Raw genomic sequence first — 22,423 nt, forward strand, 5'->3', positions numbered from 1 at the left:
CTTATACCTTTAATTATCTAATTCTAGTCTTTATATTTTAATTGTCCAATTTTAGTCTGGTATTTTTGAATTTTTTTTTTTTTTTTTTTTTGGTTAATTTGTTCCCCCAATATTATTATTAATTTTGTGGTGAATATGGTAACTTTAATTTTGGTGGATAAGCAAAACCCACAAAAACAAAAACACCAAAACGACACAGTTCCAGGCAGTCAATCTCTAGATGCCACGTGTCATCCTCAACAAACTTGATTGTGTGGTCGTTAACAATTTGAAAGCCTATCCACTGTACTGCTTACATTGAACTTTGAACTCTCGAAACTTCCTTCTTTCTTACTACAAAAATATCCTCTTCCCCTCTCCTTTCCTTCAACTTCTTCACTGAAACACTTTGTTAAACACACTCCAAATTTCTCTCCTTTCCTTCCTCTCAGAATCCATGGCCACCGCTGCCGTCTCCACCGCCGGAGCTGTCAACAGAATTCCGGTAATTCAAATCTTCCCCACCATTACATTACAACAACCCAAATCACTCCAGTCTTCTCTGTTTTTTTCTTATTAGAATTGTTGTGTTTTATGAATTAATTCTCAAGAGATCATGGGAAAGATTTCAACTTTTTTCCTTCCTTGTCAAGTTATGTTGAGAATTTGAGATCTTAAAGCTTTCCCCTTTTTTGTCTTTATAAATTTTTACACGAGATTTGTGATTAGAGGGGTTAAAGAATGTTTAATTGGGTATATTGCAGCTGAGTTTAAATGGTGCCATTGCTGGACCCTCAGTTCAAAGCTCTGCTTTCTTAGGCAACAGCTTGAAGAAAGCAAACTTGAGATACCCCAATTCCAAGGTCTCTTCAGGAAGCAGCTTGAAAGTAGTTGCTGTTGCAGAGGAGATCGATGAAAAGAAGCAAACTAATAAGGATAAATGGAAGGGGCTTGCTTTTGATATCTCTGATGATCAACAAGACATTACCAGAGGAAAGGGAATGGTTGACACACTCTTCCAAGCTCCTTCTGGTGCAGGAACTCATGACCCTGTTCTTAGCTCTTATGAATATTTAAGTGCTGGACTTCGTCAGTAAGTGTTTTAAAAAACGGTAGTTGCTGTTTTTTTTTTTTTTTTTTGTGTGTGTGTGTGTGTTTATCTTTGATTTTGCAATGAAGGGAACTGATGATCTTGAATGTTGTGGTTTTGGTTTGTTTTTCATGATGATATAGATACAATTTAGACAACAATGTGGATGGTTTTTACATTGCTCCTGCCTTCATGGACAAACTAGTTGTTCATATCTCTAAGAACTTCATGAAACTTCCCAACATCAAGGTTGGATTCAACTGAAAACTGATTTACTGTTTGTGTTTGGAGTTTCATTGTTGGGTTTGGCTGTTTCTTTTGTTTATTGATTGATTAAATCATTCTGCTTTAGGTTCCCCTGATTTTGGGTATTTGGGGAGGCAAAGGTCAAGGGAAGTCGTTCCAATGTGAGCTTGTCTTTGCCAAGATGGGAATCAAGTGCGTTTCATCCTTCTCCATCCTTTTTGTTTTAGCCATTTCAAAGCATCTTCCTGGTTGTGGAGTTTAAAATGTTCATGACGCTTGAGCTTCTTCAACTGCTGCTTGCTAATGCTTTGTTTCATTGTTACAGCCCCATTATGATGAGTGCAGGAGAACTGGAGAGTGGAAATGCAGGAGAACCAGCAAAATTGATTCGACAGAGGTACCGGGAAGCAGCAGATATAATCAAGAAGGGGAAAATGTGTGTCCTCTTCATCAATGATCTCGATGCAGGAGCTGGTCGTCTTGGTGGCACGACCCAATACACTGTCAACAACCAGATGGTTAATGCTACCCTCATGAACATAGCTGATAACCCAACCAACGTTCAGCTCCCTGGTATGTACAACAAAGAGGAGAACCCTCGGGTTCCCATCGTCGTCACGGGTAACGACTTCTCAACATTGTATGCTCCTCTCATCCGTGATGGTCGTATGGAAAAATTCTATTGGGCACCTACTCGGGAAGATAGAATTGGTGTGTGCTCAGGAATCTTTAGGAGCGATAATGTTCCCAAAGAAGACGTTGTCAAGCTTGTTGATACATTTCCTGGCCAATCCATTGGTAAGCTTCAAGTGGAAACTCAATATTTTGATTCATTTCCCTTCTACATTCCAACATGGTATACTAAACCATGATCATACAGATTTCTTTGGTGCCCTGAGGGCAAGAGTATATGACGATGAAGTGAGGAACTGGGCTATTTCGGTCGGAGTTGAGAATATTGCTAAGAAGCTTGTCAACTCAAAGGAAGGACCACCGACATTCGAGCAGCCAAAGATGACCTTAGAGAAGCTTCTTGAGTATGGAAACATGCTTGTTCAGGAACAAGAGAACGTGAAGAGAGTCCAACTGGCTGACAAGTACTTGAGCGAGGCAGCTCTTGGAGATGCCAATGAAGACGCCATAAAAAGTGGCACATTCTATGGTTAGCTCTCTTTTGATCTTTTATAGCTGTTTAATAATTGTATAAAACAAAAGCAGCTTCTCCTAAGCTCTTGTTGCTTCTGTCTGTTGCAGGTAAAGCCGCACAGCAGGTGCATCTTCCTGTCCCTGAAGGCTGCACAGACCCAAATGCAGATAACTTCGACCCAACAGCTAGGAGTGATGATGGAAGTTGCAATTATGTATTATAAGTTCCTTTTAGCTGTTAAGTAGAAGATCATTTTCCGCTCTTACTTGATTAGGAAAATGTATCCTGTTTGAATGAAAATATCCACTGGTTTGCACTACTCTATGCTTTTAAGCTGGTGTGGGGTTTCAGTTCTCATTTCTTTCTTTTTTCCCTGTTGCCACAATATTGAGATATTTTGCTCGTGTTGGTAAATAACAGACTTTGATATCCTTTCTCAGTCTTGGTTATACCTTACATCCAGAAAATGAATGCAAATAACATTCAGGGTCGAAAACCTTAAAAGGCAAACAGATTTCCAAGAACAGCATCATATATCTATAGAGATGATAAAACTGTTCCATTAGAACAAAAAAAACAGCAGCACATCTTATATCATTTTGCCAATAGAATAGACCTGAGATATGACAGAAAAGGCCAGAACAAACCACAACTCACCGAGGATCTTCCGATTAAAAGCAACGGAAAAGAGTTTCACAATGAGTGTTTGATCTAACAGCTTCAGTCATAGGAGTTCATTTGACAATCTCGAAGGGATGCAAAGAATTTTTCAGCATAAATGGTTCAACTAAGATATCATTAAAAATTAATGGCTCCCTTCATCATTTGCATATACAGCTTTAATTTGAATAATCTAAATCATAAGTGACCTAAAAGCCTTGTAATCTACAAAACTACTTTGCTTAGTTATAAGATACAATGACCTGGTGACCTATCCTACTACAGAGGCATACATACACTCAATCTGCTCTTGAAGAGCTTGACTAAATCAGACCATCTAGTTATTCCTTCCGTGCAAGATAAATAGACGCATGTAAGACCGTCCACCAATAGAGATGGTGTGAGTTGCTTGCAGGCATTGCTCGCTTCGTGTTATGATATATTGTCATCTTCACTCTCCCTCTGCTTTCTAAAAACCTCCAAGTCATCAAACCCTGCACATTTGGGAGACAACTTTAGCAAGGATTGTGGTTTCATGGTAAGGTAAGCAATAAAGCTATGTAATAAATCAATCACCTGCAACCAAGTCATCATAGTCATCATTCAGGGGTAAAAGCATAGTAGAACCGGAGGGTGGACTATCAAGTACTGTCCATTCCAGATTCCCACAATCCTCTGCACTTAAATCCTTTCTCCAAACCCAGTCGTCAACAATACCGAGGCCATCAAAGGAAAGGGGGTCAACTGGATAATGTTCATTGGCGTTAGTGGCCCTGCGAATAAATTAATGGGAAAGACTTCAGAAATGTCCCTAACTTTCAAACATAGTGTAATGAATGTTTCATTAGACTTACATTTGTTTAAGTTGCAAGTTGAAGCGCACAAATACAAGGTCACTAAGACGTTGATGTTCAATGTGATTCCTAGTGTCATGTAACTTGTCAAAAAGGATTTGATTTTGCTTAAACCCCACTGAGGAGCAGGTTTGACTTAGAATTCGAGTGGCCAAGCGAGTTAAATTTGGGCATCCTCCTTCTCCACATGTTGACCACCACTCAGCTACAAGAAATATAAACAAACGAAAGGATCAACCAAAAGATCACTCAACCAAGAGACCAAAAAGAAGATATCCATGAAGATAAAGGCTCAGTCTCGATATGCATGGAAGATAACTAAGAAACAGATAGGCTCCAAATTAAAAGTTTATCTGAGTGGGACATGAGAGTCATGCAGAATGAAATTTAATGGTCAATATAATAAAAACCATTGCCTAAACATAGATATTTCCCATGTCCCCAGCATGCAAGTTATATGAACAATCTTAGAATGAGTAATCGGCCGTGTATCTGCCGTTGCCTTGTTCTAGGTTCCAAGTGCTTTTCAGAAGCACAAGTCAGTTCATATAAACAAGTTGGTGGAGTGCAATGGTGCATAATGGAAGCTGAAAAATAGCAGTAGATTAGATCCTCACCTGGAAGCAGTGTCCCTCTTGCTCTAATAGCCGTCTTTCTTGCAAAATCGCCACTAGCATTCTTGTACGAGGTTATTTCTTTTATTATTTTATCTTGAACATTTGTATCAGAAACCAGTCTTTCAATGCAATCAAACATCCCTGATAGGATTTCACCATGCATATCTCCTTCAATGCTATAAAAGAACTTGGGGTTCAGGTAGAATCCAGCAGCATGAAGAGGATGACGCCAATGGTGTTCCCATCTCTGATCTATGATGTTCCAGTATACCATGTAACGCTCTCTGTCAACAAGTTCTGTCTTAATTGCTAGTTTAGCATTATATATTGCTGCATAAACGTATCCCATCGCAGGTCTCGTCCCACTACCCACTATTCTCAAAACTCTCAAGAGAGGGTTTGTCAAACGAATAATTGAATTGCATGAGGACCAAAATGATTCACTGCTGATTAAATCCAACATTTCCAGTCCCCCTGGCCTCTTTGAATATGGGCTGTCCATCCACTCTTGAGAAGTTACCATGGTCTGCAGACATCGTTTCAGATCAACCATCCGATTCAATGTTGCAAAGTTTGTGGCAGATCTTGTGACACAAGGTTCTACGATATCATTCCCATAGGTATACCTCCTGATCATGTTTAAAACCACACTATTGTTATAGACAAATCTTGTAATTGATCGAGCCTGCTCAATAACAGTATTTACACCCTCTATGTTTCCAATATCCCCAAGAATCAAATCCACGCAACTAGCAGAACATGGGGTCCAATAGAGGGTTGGATATGTCTCCGAAAGCTTTCTGCCAGCAGTAGCAAAATTTTCTTCAAACCTAGTAATCACCTGCACTACATGTTTCACCCCTACTTGTTCAACCACCTTTTTGAGTAATTCGTAAAGCAAATCTGGGGAATCCATAATTCCAGATGCATCCACAGATTCCAAAAACACTGTTCCCTTAGGACAATACACCAAAAAATTGAGCATGGTTCGACCTGCTTCTGTATGCCACTGATCAACCATGACAGAACAACCAGTCATTCCCCACGTGGCTTTGCATCTGTCAAAATCACTCCTCACTTCTTCCACTGAATTCTTCAATATCCAACCCCGAATATCATGATATGAAGGTGGTATAATCCCAGTACCTGCTGAAACAATTGATTCAATCATTGGCTGGAAATAGGCTGAGTTTACTGCTTCTAGAGATGCCCCAATGTCAAACAAAAATCGCCCAACTGCCATATGCACTTGGTTATGGACCCTATTAGAATCCAGTATACCACCACCATTTGGAATAACAATCAACTCTCTTTCCATGCAAGAACTCTTACCTTTACTACCCTTTTTCCTTCCCACTTTATTACTTGTTCCTTCCTCGTGAGTTAGTAACAAACCTGAACTGGTTTCAAGTGGCTCGGCAACTTCAATCAAATGAATACTAGAATCCATATCCATATGATTGGAAATTGCATCTACCTCACCAGTCATGGCGTTCACATTCGTCATCTCTTCATCAAGCTTCTGTCTTTTCCTTTTCTTCATCATTACCCCATCTAAACTCTCTTGCATTATATTCTGAACCTCAGGAGGAACACTATGGCAAGTAGAAGCATTACCCTTTTGACCAGCAAGATGTTCTTTTATTCTATGAATCCCACCACCCTTAAAAAGTTTGTGACAGTACAAACATTTAAGCTGCACTCTATCCCCATTTTTAAACATTTGACAGTGCTTCCACGCAGGGTCGTGTTTTTGGGGTGTTATAGGAACTGGTTGTAACCCGGAACTCATTTCAGCAATCTCAACAGACACCTTCCAGAAAATTAATACACAGGTTGAATAAATTTCCGTTGCAAGAAAATAAAAAACTGAAACCCCAATTTTGTCGAAAACAAAGACATTCAAACTTAGGGTGGTTCATAAAATAATTAGAAGCATGAATGTTGTAAATCGAACATGAATCGAAAGCTAATAAATTTACGAAATTGAACAGTATAACAGAGCGATGAGATTGATAGAAAGCTTACTCGAAGTTGAAAACTTTTGTGTAAGACGGGACGAAGGCGGGTTCGGCTTGGTGGAAAAACAAAAGAAACCGAGTTGGGTTTTAGGGTTTAGTTTTGAGATTTTGAGTTTTTGAGGACAGGAAAAACGCTGGTTTTCGCAACCGGATGGGCCGGTTAGGGCAACTACATCCGGTTAAGTTTCCTTGTTTTAGGGTTGGCCCACCGAATGATCCGGTTATTAGCTGGCAGCTTTTTTTCGTCGAACCGGATTTGTTCAAAAGGCAACCGGAAGGCCTGGTTGTCCTTCACGACACTAGACCGGCCACATGATCGATGACTTTTTCCTTCGGTTCTTTATAAAATTTTATAATATAGCACTTTTTTTTTTGGCATATATAACACTAGAAAAATATATATCAAATAAAATTATCCTGCTATGCAAATTTTCCATTTCTAATAAATCACAGTTATTTAAAGTATTTTAATACAATAGTGGATTTGGATCTCCCACGTGAGATAATACATATCAATTATCGTTGAGTTATAATCACTTTAGGTATCAAATATTTAAATCATCATTTTGTTACCTTACATCATTATATGAATGGGATCATTATTGATTTTTTTTTAGTTTACATTGTAGAGTGAGAATTATACCATCAATATTTGATAATAGTAATAGATGTCTTATCAATTGAATTGAGTTTTTTAATACAAAACTCGGAAGAAAACCGAATCAATAATTGAGTCATTTTTTGAATATTACTTACATATGTCTTATTAAGAGTCCATTCGAATTGACTTAAAAAAATGTTTTTTTAAAAAACTCATTTTTATTTAAACACTTATGATCAAAACTGTTTTAAAATACATTTGAAAATTTGTAAACGGTTTTGAATGATTACCAAATACTCCATTTTGAGATGACTTGTTTTTTAAATTAAACATTTAAAAATGTATTCTAAACATACTCTAAAAGTTGTGTTACTCATTAAATAATTATTGTTGAAATAACCGTGATAATTAAAATGGTTAACACATTTGTTTTTACTTTTTTTTTTCTTTTTATCTTTTTAACTTTTGTTAAATTCATCAAACTTGAGATTATATGGAGTAAAAGAGGGAACAAAATTGATTCTAATGTAAATATTTCAAGCCAAATTTAGAGAAGGAACCAAGTGAAATCATCATCTCTCTTTTTCTCTAAAAAACTACTAAAACATATTTAGTTCAATTTAGGTTTAAAGCAATATGAACAGGATTTTATTTTTTTTTTAAAATACTATTTTGGACCTCGAAATTTGTTTAATTTTAGTACATGTACAATGTCAAATTTTAGTTTTTTTAAAAAAATCTTAATAAATCTTAAATTTAGTCTCTGCAATTAATTTATTATTGATTTTGTTGAAAAACTTTTAAACACATATCCACATATTGTTTTCCTAGCATTTACATTATTATTATTTAATCAATTTAAGTAAAAATTAATAGACTAAATTTAAAATTTATTAAAATATATGAATTAAAATTAGATAATTAAAAATAGATTGATTTAAAATGAATAAACTTCAAAATATATGGACCAACAAAATTGGTGTTTAACTTTTTTTTTTTTTTTTTTTTTTCCAAAGGTAGTGAATAAAGTAATTTATTGATTTATTCGTATTTCAATAAATTGAAAAGGGTGATAAGATGCAAAATATATTTTATTCTTATCTTTCTTTCTTCTTTGTTCTTTTTTCATTCTTGAAAGGGATATTTTGGTTTCATCTTATTTTACCTTTCATTCACTTCACATCAACATTTTCAATATTAAAGTTGACAACGAAAAACAAATCAATATACAAATTAAAAGTTTATTAGAAATTTAACTGCAAAATTTTAATTAAATAAATACAGCTATCAACTTTATAATTAAATTATAGTTTAACCTAACTCTCATTATACAAATAACAATAACATCAAACTTTACGCATTATTTATTATTTTCAAATACAATAAAATGAACCAACTTATTTATAAATATAGCAAAATTTAGATATTAACATCTATCACTATCTATCACCTGATACTAATAAATATCTATCAATGTCTATCTCTTTCTATCATTGATAAAATATTATTTTGTTATATTTAAAAATATTTTTAATAGTTTTTCCATTTAAAACAATTATCTTAAAACGTATTTGGAATGGATTTTCAAGTGTTTAATTTAAAATATAAGTTATTTTTTTAAAAAAATAGAATGTTTGGCAACCACTCCAAATAATTTTTAAAGTTTATTTTCAACCATTTTTTATTAAAAAATGTTTAAATAAAATCGATTTTTTAAAAAAAAAACAGCCTTAAAATTTACAACCCAGTAAAAAGGATGTTTCTTTTTGTTTAAAAAAAAAAAATATTTGTAAGAAGCTCCATAGTCAATATATTAATCCACTTCCATTTATCAATTGTTAATAATTTACAGCATATCCTTTGATGTATCATCATCATTGCCATTGGTTGTTAGGCCAAAGAGAAGAATCTTATGCCATAAAGCCATAAACAGAGTATTAAAATGTAGGAGAGAAATCATTAGTTTTAGGATTCACCAATAAATTGAAATGAAAAAGTCTCAAAAACCGTTTCAGGAATTACAGTTCCACATATTCAAAATCATGGTGCCTTTAAATTAGGAACCCATTTTCAAGTTTCTTCTTATTCATTTACAGACTGAACTTCCAAGTTTCATTCACAAAAGATTTTCTCAATCAAATGTCTAATAACTCATTGTTCTTCCCACTCTTCTCTCTGCTGTTGTTCCATTTTGCAGGTTTGTGTTCTTCATTTCATTTCTGAACGGGGGAACTATAGTTTTTCACTTCCTTATGATTTATTCAGTCTAATGTTTTGATTTGCAGATGGGGTTCAACTGATCATAGTGAACAACTGCAAACAGAGCATATGGCCAGGAATTTTAGGAAACGCCGGCCACCCAATTCCCAGAGACGGCGGATTCCATCTCTCCAGTGGAGAACAGACGGTGATTGCAATGCCGGAGAGATGGTCCGGCAGAGTCTGGCCAAGACAGGGGTGTTGTTTCGACTCAAAAACAGGGCGTGGCTCCTGCCAGACCGGCGACTGCGCCGGACTCCTCCAATGCAGAGGCACCGGCGGAATGCCACCGGCGACGGTGGTGGAGATGACACTGGGGACTTCAAAATCATCAATGCATTACTACGACGTGAGCTTGGTGGATGGATTCAATGTTCCGGTGGAGATGGCTCCGATCGGGGGCGGCGTTGGGTGTGGAGTAGCGGCGTGTGCGGCGGATTTGAACCGGTGCTGCCCGTCGGCGTTGGAGGTGAAGAGAGAAGGGAAAATCGTGGGCTGTAAAAGCGGTTGCTTGGCGGCGAAATCGGACAAGTATTGCTGTAGAGGGGAATATGCAGAGCCGAAAAATTGTAAGCCAACGATATTTGGGCATTTGTTTAAGGCCATATGTCCTATGGCTTATAGCTATGCGTATGATGAATCTACGGGGCTTAAAATGTGTAGGGCACCTCGTTATGTTATTACATTTTGCCCTCCTTCTTCTATTTGAAACTAGCATTTTATTTGCAGACTACTATTGTTCAAGCTTTGATTGTTATGTTATGGTTGTTTTTTTACTTTTCACAGTTTAAGATTAAGAAAAAGCTTTCATGGAATGGAATCCCTTGTGCTACACAAGTAGAAGATGTTTTAATTCAAATGTTCAGCAGAGGAAGACTGTTTTTAGAATCATTGATTTTAACAAAATTGATTTATTAACCACGTTGTTCTATACTTCTACAAGTCTCATCTGGTAACCATTTCGTATTTGATGTTTTTTAAATTTGGTTAAGAATTCAACGATCGTACCTAGAAAATATGCAAATCACGGTTAAAAAATGAAAGAAAATAGATTTAATTTTCAAAAACAAAAAACCAAAAATAAAATAGAATCCCGTTTATCAATATATATGATAGCCATTTTCTTTTTACAACTAATGCAATTTTTTTAAAGAGGTATTGTAATTAAAGTGTGAGACGGGGAATTGAACCTCAAACCACGAGTTGATAGTATGAATATTATGTCAGTTGAGTTATGCTCTTGTTGGCCAATTAATGTAATTTGAAGGTGCAACTCATGCATTACAAATTGAAAGTTAATTCATTAAAAAAGTCAATTGAACTAATTAATTATTAGGCCAATACATATTTTTGAATCTACATATACATATCTGACTATTAGCATGAGATAATGTCATTGTGGCAGCCCTCATAATTTGTCCATAAGTTATTTGTTGCACCTCATTTGTCCTAACACACTTTAAAGTTGATTCTTAACTTATTAGTAAAAGTTGTTGATTTTAAGAAAATATGAATGTGACCATTCAAAATTTCAAAATCATCCTAAAAAGTTAGATTAAACACATTTTTCAGTATAATAATAATTTGAGGTAGTCTAAACGTAAAATAGTAGGAAGTGAATATCTTATTTAAACCAAAATTTAGGTACTGTTTGATTAATTGATAAACGATATATTAAATATATTTAATTAATTAATTAAATTTAGTTAAATTAAGCTGGTAGAAAGTTTCATTTTCAATAATCATAATGAATTACTTATTGATTATTGACACTTTGTTAATTAGTTGTTATGATTTTTGTTATAAAACTTTTTTTAGGATTCTTTATTATATTCTTTATTAACGTAGCTTTTTTCTTTATTTTTTCACTTTTTATATAATACATTATTTATTAAAATATATGATTTTTTTTTGTCAGGATGTTCTGTTATAATTTTTTTTAACTTATCTCTAAGAAAGAAGGTCATGCAAATTTTTATTAAGTGATTTTAAATATTCTATTATAATACTTGTTAGTGAATCTACACAATTATTTACTTAATTTCTTCCCTTAAATATATATTATTACAAATTTAATATTTAATTAGTTCCATCAAACAAATTATTAAAGTTCCGTTTAGTGACAATTTCTCCAAATTTCTTTATTGTTATCTATTTTTTACCAATAGTTTAAAAAATGAAGAAAAAATAGGCTTAATTTGTTACTTGCTTTTTATTTTTCACTAAATATTCACTTTCTGAGTTAATCTATACTAGTAAATTAAAAATCATTAAAAGAGTTATAATTTATTAAGTTTCATGATTTTTATAACTTCTAAAATTAAAATTAAATTTGTACTTCATAATTATTTTTAATTAATTAATAGAAATTGACGTCAATGATTGAAAGTAGGTATTTAATGAAAAATTAACGTTAAAAATGTAAAATCTTGAAACTGAATAACCAAATTGAAATAAAACTCAAAATTTAAAGGCAAAATTATAACATTTTGAAATTTATGGACTAAATTAAACAAAACTAAAAGATTAAGAACTAAGGTCCCATTGGTAATTTGAATTTTGGTTTTTGTTTTTGAAAATTAAACATACAAACACTACTCACACCTCCAAGTTTCTTATCTTTTACCAATAGTTTAAAAAATTAAGCCAAATTTTAAAAACTAATAAAAAGGAGCTTTCAAAAACTCATTATTGTTTTTGAAATTTTGTTAAGAATTCAACCATTATAATTAAAAAAAAAAAGATGCATATTATTGTAAGAAATTAGGAGAAAATAGCCTTAATTTTTAAAAACTAAAAACAAAAAACGAAATAGTTACAAAACGAGATCTAAATGTGCGATATTTTAAAACCTAAGATCCAAATAGAAATTGAGTCAAAACCTAGGGACCAAAAGAGTATTATTCCTTAAAAAGTTTCTCATTTCATAGTGATATATTATTATTAGGAAATTTTCAAAAATAGAAAAATAAAAGAAATTATTTACACAAAATAGCAAATAAAGGTTGATAGAAGTGTATATGTACTCTATCACTTATAGACAATTATAGAAGTCCATCAATGACTATTATTATAATTTTTTTTTTTACTATTTCTACAAATAATTTGATATTTTTTTTATATGCGAAAATTTGTCTAATAATTATTATTATTATTGAAGAGTGTATATATTTGTTTTAAAAAAAAAGGTTTTTCATGATTTTGGTTATTTAGCAGCAACGACCCTGTTACAAGCCCCACCAAAAGCGGCAGCCCTCTCTCTGTCCCATCAAACCATTAACAGAACAAAACAGAACTCTTTCTTCATTCTTCTTCGTTCTTCTTCTTCTTCTCTCCCACTTTCTTTGCCAGTGGCAATGCAGAGCCTCAGATCTGAAACTGCCCTTCCCCCACTCGCCTGAATGAACCCACTCACCATTTCCACTCCTTTATGTCCTCTGCCCCGCCATGAGAGATCGGAGGAAACGCGATGTCGTTTCTTGGAGTGCCCTCTTCTGGTGCACCTTCTTCGTCGTTCTATCTTGCGTCCTTTTCACCTCTTTTCGCATCTTCTCCGCTGGTATGTTTTCTCCTCTTTCTTTCTTTCTTTCTTTCAATTTTGATTTTGTTTTCCATCCCCCAATTGCTCAAACTCATTGCGATCTCATCCCCCACTGCTTTCCTGCTCCCTGAATTTGCTTTTGTCTTTCTTGGGAATTCTGAGTTTTGAGGTTTTATTCCATGTATATAAAATGTGTAACAGATACGTTTCATCCAGAGGTGGTTCACACGCGGCGAACTCCGTTGAATAAAGCCGTTTTCGATGATTTCTCCGTTCATTTTCGATCTTCGGTTCAAGAAACGGTGACCTTCCCTGATCAGGCTCTTGTTTTTCTCAACCACCCACCTACTGTTCGACCATTTGCCAAAAAGGATATCGATTGTGTTTATTTCGCTGGAAACTCGTCCGAGCCCCTGAGGTGGCGGCCGGCAATCGACGTGGATGGTGAGGATCGTCTACACAAACAAATGGTTCGGTGCCCACTTCCACCTCGTGGATTTACAGTTTCAATTAGAGTGAGATCCAACGCTCAGCTCCAAGGTGGGCACTCGCACCGGTGGGACTATCTTGTGTACGAAGCACTGATCGACCGGGACAACACCACCGTGGTCTTCGTCAAAGGCCTTGGTCTCCGGGCTGAACGAACCTCCAACGCGTCAAAATTTGAGTGTGTTTACGGCTGGGATTTTCGGAAGGTCAAGTTTCTGCTAAGGTCTGAAGTCATGTCGATTGCTCAAGAAATTGCGCGTTGTAGAACACCCCTGAGTTTACTCAGCAATCTCAATAGAACGCATGATTCAATTAAAGTTTCTATTAGAGTGAAAGGCGGAGGAACTTTGAATTCAATAGCTCGCCCATTGCTCCCGTCAGGGTCCACAACACCTCACCGGAAGCCCCACGAGATGTGCATATGCACAATGCTACGAAACCAAGCGCAATTTCTTAAGGAATGGATCATTTACCATGCCCATCTCGGCGTCCGCCGCTGGTTCATCTACGACAACAACAGCGACGATGACATAGAAGACGTAATTGCATCAATCTTCAGTGTCAAACACAACATTTCTCGACATATCTGGCCCTGGATTAAGACACAAGAAGCTGGTTTTGCACATTGTGCATTACGAGCTCGGGATTCTTGCAAGTGGGTTGGATTCATTGATGTTGACGAGTTCTTCTACCTGCCAAATGGGTTGCCTCTACTCGATGTGCTCAGAAACCAAGCCAAAAACGCCTCCGTTGGCGAGATACGCGTGTCTTGCCACAGCTTCGGTCCATCAGGGCTGACACGAATGCCGCCGCAGGGAGTGATGGTCGGGTACACTTGCAGGAAAGCATCGGCGGAGAGGCACAAGAGCATTGTGAACCCGGAGGTTTTGAACTCCACATTGATCAATGTGGTGCATCATTTCCACTTGAGAGATGGGTTTCATTATATGAATTTGGAGAGGTCTGAGATGGTTATAAACCATTACAAGTACCAAGTTTGGGAAGTGTTTAAGGAGAAGTTTCACAGGCGAGTGGCAACGTATGTAGCGGATTGGCAGGAGGAACAGAATGTGGGCTCGAAGGACAGAGCGCCAGGGCTAGGAACTAAGGCAGTGAAACCAGAGGATTGGTCGAGCCGTTTCTGTGAGATCAATGACACTGGGCTACGGGACCTGGTGCTGCAAAATTTGACTAATCAAAGAACTCATCTTTTGCCATGGCAAGAAGAGCATAGGCGAGGAAGGAGGAGGTCCAGGAAGAAAGGGAAGCACAAAGGTTTCTTATGACTTTGACTTTTATATGATATAATGTATTTTTTCTTAGAGGATGACAATTCATAGACGACCAATTCTTTTAGCAGCGGTATAGTTTACTTTAATTAATAACAAAATGGAAGAGTTTCTATACGACAGATTGTGCAATTTGTTCTACCCTTTGCATATACTTTTCTAACTTGTAACTCAACTGTCAATAGTGGTGATATAAGGCTTTATGTGAACATTTGTATTAGACAACTACTTTTCCATTTATTTTGAAACTGATTTCTAATCACTGCTTTCAATGAGTTTTTTTTTCTTTTTGTATCGCTTATAGTGTATCTGAATTTATAGGTTTTATTGTTGGACTTCATCGATTGTAGTAAGAAATAGTTCATTGTCAAATAAGTAAAAATTAAATATATTGTAGGACACAGGACAACATCAACATAGTTTAATTAACTTAGAGCATGTACCCTCGATCAATAACGTTAAAATAATTTTGAACAATTAGAGGTAAGTGGTTTTTATTTAACTGTGGTAAATCAGTCGATTTTACTTTATTTTTTTTTGGCATAAATGATTATTGTCAATGTTAAGAGAGAACAGAAAAATAATTAAGGGGCTGAGAAGGAGTGAAAACTAGGAAGAGATTTGTGAATCTAAATATAGGTATAACCAGATTTGAATTTACCATCTATGTCATGGAACTTTCAAAATATGGTCATTTCAATTCAAAATTTTGACTCAAATATTAGTCTATGTAATTGAATGCACACGTGACAAAATAGTATCATAAAACGTTGATACTAATTACTAACTACGATTTATAATTACTTCTAAAGGCCCACGGTTTATGATTAGTCATTATTGTTAGGTCAGTATTGGCTTAAATAGAATGTGTAGACCATGATTAGTGAATATGTCACATTATTATCAAATTAGTGAGTTTTTACAAAATTAGTAAACAATAGTTATATATTAAAAAAAAGTTATCAACAAAAGTTTAGGACCAATTTGAACATCACTGATTAATATATATATCATTCATTAATAAATTACAAATTTGAATTTTGTACTCGTGATGTTGAATCTAAAAGAGAAAAAAAATGAAAAACAAAAAATTGAAGAGAGTGAATATAATATTACAAAAGTTTGGAGAACCATTAATTTTGTTTTGAATACATGGGTTAGATGGACAGGGCTCTCCAAATGAAAACATGTTTATAATTTAAGAATATTTCTATAAACTTAATCTCCCACGGGCTTTCCTTGTTGAATTCAAGGGAGAAAGGGGAAAAAAAAAGGTAAAAAGAAAGGAAGGAAGAATATCAATTTACATTTCAAAATTTTGGGACTTATATTTGAATTTAAATTATGGATTAATAATTATATTAATTTACACTATGAACTTTCACGAGTGTATAAATTTACACCTTTTATCATGTTAAGTTTAAATTAACATCGGGTGAGACTTATAATTTTATCAACTTTACTCCTAAATTTTCACAAGCAAATTAATTTAGATTCTCAGTTAAGATTTTCTTTAGAAATTGTCTGCATCAATTATATTTATCTATTTGATTATTCCGACACTTGAAGAAGTCTATATATACAATTTTCAAGTGTAAGATTTGATTAATCCAAAATATATCAGGATAATCATGCAATTTAATTTTAAATACCTAAGTTAGATATATGAGACCATCGAAATCAAATCATATATTCTTTTTTCTTTATTATTCATATATTTTTAAATATAGGCATAAGCCTGATTTATTGATTTTGTATTTGCTGTTCATTTCCCCCCAACCCTACGGTTTTTTTTTTCCGAATAGAAATATTTGTAAAAAATAGAGCGAAGCCATTATCTGCCTATATTTTGCAAGGGTAATAATCTCAAGCTCAACAAAGGAATTCCTCCGAGTTTAATTAATTATACCCAAATGAAATACGTCATTAAAAAAAAAAAAAACAATCGAACTGTCTATTTCAATTTCAACTCTTCTATACCTGATATGGATCATTTTTTAATCAAAGAATCACAATTCAAGGAGATAAGCCGTTATAATCGATTCAATGACAATCAAGTGAAGATAAGAGGAGGGTAGAAAACGGTCCAATGGACTAAGGGAAAAAGAATTTAGAGATAGAGTTGTTAGACAAAAAGGCCCAACTTGCCTACCTCGATCTTGGAGGCTGAGACTAAGGCGGGCGTTTTCCATCCTTTAAGGCTTGCTTCTCATAGGCCATAATCCAAGCTCCTTTGGTTGGCCCGAATTTGTATTCCCTAATCTCTCTTGGATTCGAAACCCTAAGTCTACCCCAATATAAAAAAGAGGTTATAGGCAACACCCAAGGTAAGTTCTTCTCCCCACTTCGAACTTATACTAATCTTTTATTGAATACTGACTTAAGAGATTCTGTGGTGCCAGTATTTTCGAAAGCACATGAAGGTCAGGTGAGTCTTCCTGAATTTTTTTCATCAACAATACCCTTAATCATTCATATTAAAATTTGGTATTTTTTGGATGTCCTGTTAGAAATATATATTGAATGGTTATTGTGGAAATTGATAAATTTTTTTTTTATAATAAACTATAGAGTTTTTAAATCAAATAGCTAATAACCTATTATCAATGATAGAATTTTAGAAGTTAGAGACATTAAAAATTTCGTAACTTTTTCATATTAATGCTAATAAACTACAAATTCCATGTTGGATTGATTCTTACCATGTTCGATCTATTTTTTTCCCATTTTTCATAAAATTAGTAACATTGCTCGCACATTTTTCTAATACGTGACTTCTAAACGAAAGAAATTATGTAAATAAGTTTATTGCGTTTTAGACCAAATCTTACAATAAGATGGAATCAAATTGATGATTTTTTTGTTTATACATAAAATGTAAATTAACAGTAACAAACTAAATGTTGTGGACAATTATTTACACATTCCTACCACTACATGAGATAGTACATATCAAATACGGTTGAACTATATGCTCACGCTCATACTAAAGTGTACTCGGTTCGGCTTATATTATGTTACTTTTATGATATCTACTTAAATTCATAAATTAATGATTTGTGTGTTCCAAAATAAAGTTATTGACTTCACCTACAAATAAACTAAAACAAAACTTATATAATTTAGGACAATACATTTTTGGTCCCTGAGATTTGAGATTTGTGTCTATTTAGTTCCTAAAGCTTCAAAAATAACACTTTAGTCTCCAAGGTTTGAAAAAATAGTTATAAATGGTTCCTAGGGTTAACTTGACTTTTATTTGACTAACAGAAAAATAAAGTAACATGTTGAGGTGGCAATTTTTATTAATTTATGTCACATGTCATAACTTCATTTGATTATGTGATCCTTACCTTTCTACTAATTATCTTTTTCTTTTTCTTTTTAATCTCTTCTTTCAACAATCTATTACATGTCATTTTTCGATTGATTCATGCTTGTCATGTCGTCGACCACATCATATTTTATTTTTAATCTTCTTTTACTCATTTCTTTCTTTCGTTTGAACTCCAATTTGAATGATTTAAAATGCATTGAAATCGTCTTTCCAAACTCTACAAGATCAACACTTTGAAACACTACAAACCATCAATACAACAACTTGACTTTTAAGGCATTTTTGTGATGATTAACCATTAAATACTCAAAAGTTGTTTTTCTAAAAGTTTATTTATTTTTTTTAAAAAAGAAATATCTCATATTATTAAGAATGCCACATGGGCTAAAGATTTACATTTGTCCAAATCAACCAATTTGGATAACTAATCAGAGAAAGTGGCAACCACATCCAATTATATTCTTCAGCCACAGCCCATTTTACTACTTTATCAGCAACATCATTACAAATTCGTGGGCAAAAATTAAAGGAACAAGACTCAAAATAGCTAATGTAAAAGTTTTATTAGCAACATCGTTCTAAAATTTATTTCAAATGTTTATTATACACTATTATAGAAATTGGGCTATAAGACGTTTTTGCAATATCAAGTAAAGACTATACTTGACGCTTATAAAATCATTGTGTATTCGACTATCAAGTATAATGTGTAATTTGATTCCAAAAAAACATCAAGATAAATATTTCTTTGGTACAATTTTCGTGTCAAGAAAGATAATACAGTACACTGATGACATGTCCATATATGAAAACTCTTGACGATTTTTATTTGAAAGTGTATTGTTATCTTGACACTTAATAACTGTCAAGTTATTTAGTTCTTAACATAATTCTAGTATCATGTATGTCTTTTTTTTTCCAAATTAAATATCACAATAGATATTCTCATTTCTTGTCAAATACAATTTCATCAACTAAATAAACATTATACAATTAAGACTTATCAACTTAATATATTCACTAAATATTCCATATATTCAACTTTCATACGAACATTTCTCAAAATACAACAATATTTTTCACATGTGCATGAACAAAATAAAAGCTCAACTATTCCCTTTGTATAAACAACTCAACTTTCAACAAACACCAAAATTAACTAATTCACTCTAGTAACACAACAAAGAAAGTGACATTATTTAATAAGTAACCTATCAACAAAACTACATTACTTAATATGTACATAGAGCTTTGAAGTCTGAAGATCGAGAACTAGTTGCCTACTTGGAGGGTCATATAGTTATTGTTTAAGAAAACCTGCAAAAAAGATATGCTTACTTAAGTATAAAATAGAGAATTTAAAAATAAATTAATCAAACCTAAAAATAGCTTGCACAAAGCTTACAATTGAGAATATAATTCAAACATTTAAAAAAAATGAAAAATAAGAATTAAAGCAATTATCCTTACTCAATCTTATTAATGAGGCTTTGAATAATGTTGGATGGTGTTTGAAAGAATCCGAACTTTCAGATATAGACCTTAAACGATATGGGTACACCAATTTAAAATCACTCGATGTGTGGGTAATAATCGAAAGCTTACCTCGAACTGAGAGAGTCTGACATGTGTTAATCTAGCTAAAACTTAATCAAATACATAAAAATTTTACCAAACCATAATAACAAATGAGTTTCTTGAGAATATAATTCAAACACTTAAAACCAATCTCTATCCTTAACACTAATAACAAACGAGTTTCTAAGAGTTTGAGAATATATCTAACTTTAAAAACTTTCCCAACTTTGAAGTGTTTGATTTCTTTGATGCAATCTCTACAGTTAACACTAATATTGTTATCTAAGTTTAAGTGACGACATGAAATGCTTATTGGACAACATCTCAATTAAACAAAATAAAATGACAGTGAGCAACATATGAAATCTCTTTCGCATGGCATCAATTAAACATAAATAAAATACAAATTCAAAGACAACTCTACAACAGTTCAAGGTTAAACAGAAACAACCACAAAGTTCAATCTCTAATTTAAGCAAAACCATAAACAACAAAGGCATCAACATCAGTTCAGAAACAATCTGATAGGAAGTTTACCATCTTGAAAACAATTCGCAAGAGCTCATTAAACAACACTAAAGCCAAATTAATATTCATAAAAGCCATTGCATTTCATATGCAGTAACATTACAAAGCAATTCGGAATCATTTTGAACAAATTTCACTTATGCTACATCCTTATAATATGCATCCAAAACATGGTAAAAATAGAATAATTCTTCACCTCGTTACCTTGACAAAGGCCAGAAAATGAACATATCCAAACTATCTCTTCATAAGTCATGTCATCAATTTCTACTGTAATGATAGTTTGTTCAACGTCCCAACCATCACTTTAAGATGTTGATCATAAGCCTACAAAGCAAGATTGCCAACGACATAGAAAAAACATCAAAGAAAAACCTGATTAATAAGCAAAATCTTTATGAGGCATTTGGGGTAAGGACTATCCTAGTACTATAATAACCACCTCTTGTTATAGTAAATACTATTTCAAAACAACCAATTAACTATAGTCAACACTATTTTAAAACCCCAATTGGAACAATATTTACTATTTTACATCTATCATTTTTTTATTCTTGGCTACAGTGTTTACTATTTCCTTCTCAAACTAAAATAGTTTACATCTCAAATACATACAATTATAACCAAAACTAAAATAATCTACATCTCAAACACAAACTATTATAACCAAACTATAATAACCTAGAACTATAATAACCAATTCCTTGTCCCAAACGTCCCTTTAGTTTTTACCAGTTTTCGTTGCATATTTTACTTTACGCTTTTCCCATTTGCACTTATAGCTGGTGGAGAGAAAAGCTTATTAAAACTTCCTGTTATGAAATCTCATCCGTAACAAAATCTGTTAAAAGGCTTATCTTATATAAAGAGAAAGTGACTTGTAAAGAGAGGCAGAGAGAATACTTTTTTGAGTGATTTCGCATTCTCTTTTCTTCTTCTTCATCACCTTTTTCTTCTTTTCTATTCTTGCCATATCCATCAAGAGTATTTCTTTGAAGCTTTTTCTTCTTGGTTAATCAAAACTAAGAGATCCTGAAATTTGCATAGTAAAGTTGAGGCCAGACCAAAAATGTGTCCATGTTCTTGGTTGTTATGGGATTCACATGATAAGATGTGTAATCAATAACTTGCTCTTCCAAAGCAAGTCTCATATTCTGGTTGTCTAAAGGGTATGGATGATGATATAACTGCATTGCTTAGTTAATAACATCAACTTTATTTGTGAAATATCAAGACAATACTTGGAAACTTCCTCTTGGATAATGGCTTAAGAAATTATGTTGGATGTACAGGAAAAAGGTTTAAGCTAAAGCCTACAATTGTTGGGAATCGAATCCTGAATGGAAGCGTTAGGATCGTCTTGCATTCGGTTTTTACATTTTATAAGAAACAAAAACAACATGCTAAATAGAGCATATATTGGATAAACATCATAAAAGCATGCTTTAACAAAGGAGAAACAAAGGAGAAGAACCGTTTTTACCTCTGTAGAATCTCGGACCTCTTGAAATTTCCTCTAGCTTTTCAAACGAACGTCTCCTTAATTAATATCGAACATGACTACAAGAATAACCTTGTTATTCTCTTAAGAATTCCATTAATCAAATAAGTGGTATCCAATAATTGGAAGAGGAAGAGAAAGAGGTAGAGAAATTTATTTGAGAGAGTGAAGAGAGGATTATCTTTTTGGTGGCTAGGTTAAAATCTCACCAAATGAAATCATACCCTAGAAAGGGCCATAAAAAGGAATTTATATGGAGAAGAGTTAACTCCTTCTCTTCTCCAAGTCTTTCTTTTTCTACCTATTGGGTTTTATCTCCTAAAACTAAAACTCGTGTGTTGTAACAATAAGCTTATTATGTTATCAATAAAGATGTTATTGAGGTTCATTCAATAAAGTTGTTATTGAATATATGAATTGCTCATTTCGTTTTAGAAAGAACCTAAATCTAATAAAGTAAGATCAATGACTATTACATGAATACTTGGACTTTATGTGGAGACATAAAAGTAGATCAAGTTGGAGTAAATAGTCTAAACGTTCTATCGTATACAGATAAGACTGGGTACCTTATTCTAGAGACACTATCGGGTGCGGTCCACTTTGTATTTAGTACAAACAATGTGATCTTGAATTGTATATGTAGAGACATGCGAGTGGGGGCATCCCATGCATAGAGTTTATAT

The 22,423-nt window shown here is 33.6% G+C and overlaps 4 protein-coding genes and 1 long non-coding RNA gene across 6 annotated transcripts; 3 read left to right on the top strand and 2 right to left on the bottom strand.

The window, feature by feature from the left end:
• Positions 1 to 270: 270 nt before the first annotated feature.
• LOC120076782 (ribulose bisphosphate carboxylase/oxygenase activase, chloroplastic) lies at positions 271 to 2,901 on the top strand. The gene is made up of 7 exons (XM_039030691.2): positions 271 to 484; positions 744 to 1,072; positions 1,213 to 1,318; positions 1,422 to 1,507; positions 1,641 to 2,113; positions 2,196 to 2,477; positions 2,570 to 2,901. Exons 1-7 carry the CDS (start codon positions 437 to 439, stop codon positions 2,683 to 2,685), a joined length of 1,440 nt encoding a protein of 479 aa, XP_038886619.1. The 5' UTR covers positions 271 to 436; the 3' UTR covers positions 2,686 to 2,901.
• Positions 2,902 to 3,227: 326 nt separating this feature from the next.
• Positions 3,228 to 6,765, bottom strand: LOC120076824 (uncharacterized). The gene is made up of 5 exons (XM_039030755.2): positions 6,622 to 6,765; positions 4,594 to 6,406; positions 3,977 to 4,181; positions 3,699 to 3,895; positions 3,228 to 3,616 (listed from the first exon to the last, which is right to left on the bottom strand). The coding sequence occupies exons 2-5, from the start codon at positions 6,383 to 6,385 to the stop codon at positions 3,555 to 3,557; spliced, it is 2,256 nt and encodes a 751-aa protein (XP_038886683.1). The 5' UTR covers positions 6,386 to 6,406; positions 6,622 to 6,765; the 3' UTR covers positions 3,228 to 3,554.
• A 2,417-nt stretch (positions 6,766 to 9,182) lies between these two features.
• On the top strand, positions 9,183 to 10,311 carry LOC120076567 (thaumatin-like protein). Its single transcript, XM_039030434.2, has 2 exons — positions 9,183 to 9,412; positions 9,501 to 10,311. Exons 1-2 carry the CDS (start codon positions 9,355 to 9,357, stop codon positions 10,181 to 10,183), a joined length of 741 nt encoding a protein of 246 aa, XP_038886362.1. The 5' UTR covers positions 9,183 to 9,354; the 3' UTR covers positions 10,184 to 10,311.
• Positions 10,312 to 12,736: 2,425 nt separating this feature from the next.
• Positions 12,737 to 15,068, top strand: LOC120076016 (glycosyltransferase family 92 protein RCOM_0530710-like). The gene is made up of 2 exons (XM_039029792.2): positions 12,737 to 13,033; positions 13,217 to 15,068. Exons 1-2 carry the CDS (start codon positions 12,922 to 12,924, stop codon positions 14,788 to 14,790), a joined length of 1,686 nt encoding a protein of 561 aa, XP_038885720.1. The 5' UTR covers positions 12,737 to 12,921; the 3' UTR covers positions 14,791 to 15,068.
• Positions 15,069 to 19,216: 4,148 nt separating this feature from the next.
• LOC120076796 (uncharacterized) lies at positions 19,217 to 21,938 on the bottom strand. Of its 2 annotated transcripts, none has more exons than XR_016529369.1 (3): positions 21,720 to 21,938; positions 20,441 to 20,563; positions 19,217 to 19,447 (listed from the first exon to the last, which is right to left on the bottom strand). It is a non-coding gene; the product is annotated as an uncharacterized LOC120076796 (long non-coding RNA). The 2 variants fall into 2 exon arrangements; XR_005481646.2 differs by having other exon boundaries at positions 20,441 to 21,268.
• Between the last annotated feature and the right edge of the window lie 485 nt (positions 21,939 to 22,423).

The sequence above is a fragment of the Benincasa hispida genome, chromosome 4 (assembly GCF_027475165.1).
Source record: "Benincasa hispida cultivar pf3 chromosome 4, pf3_genome.v1.1, whole genome shotgun sequence".
Taxonomy (NCBI): domain Eukaryota; kingdom Viridiplantae; phylum Streptophyta; class Magnoliopsida; order Cucurbitales; family Cucurbitaceae; genus Benincasa; species Benincasa hispida.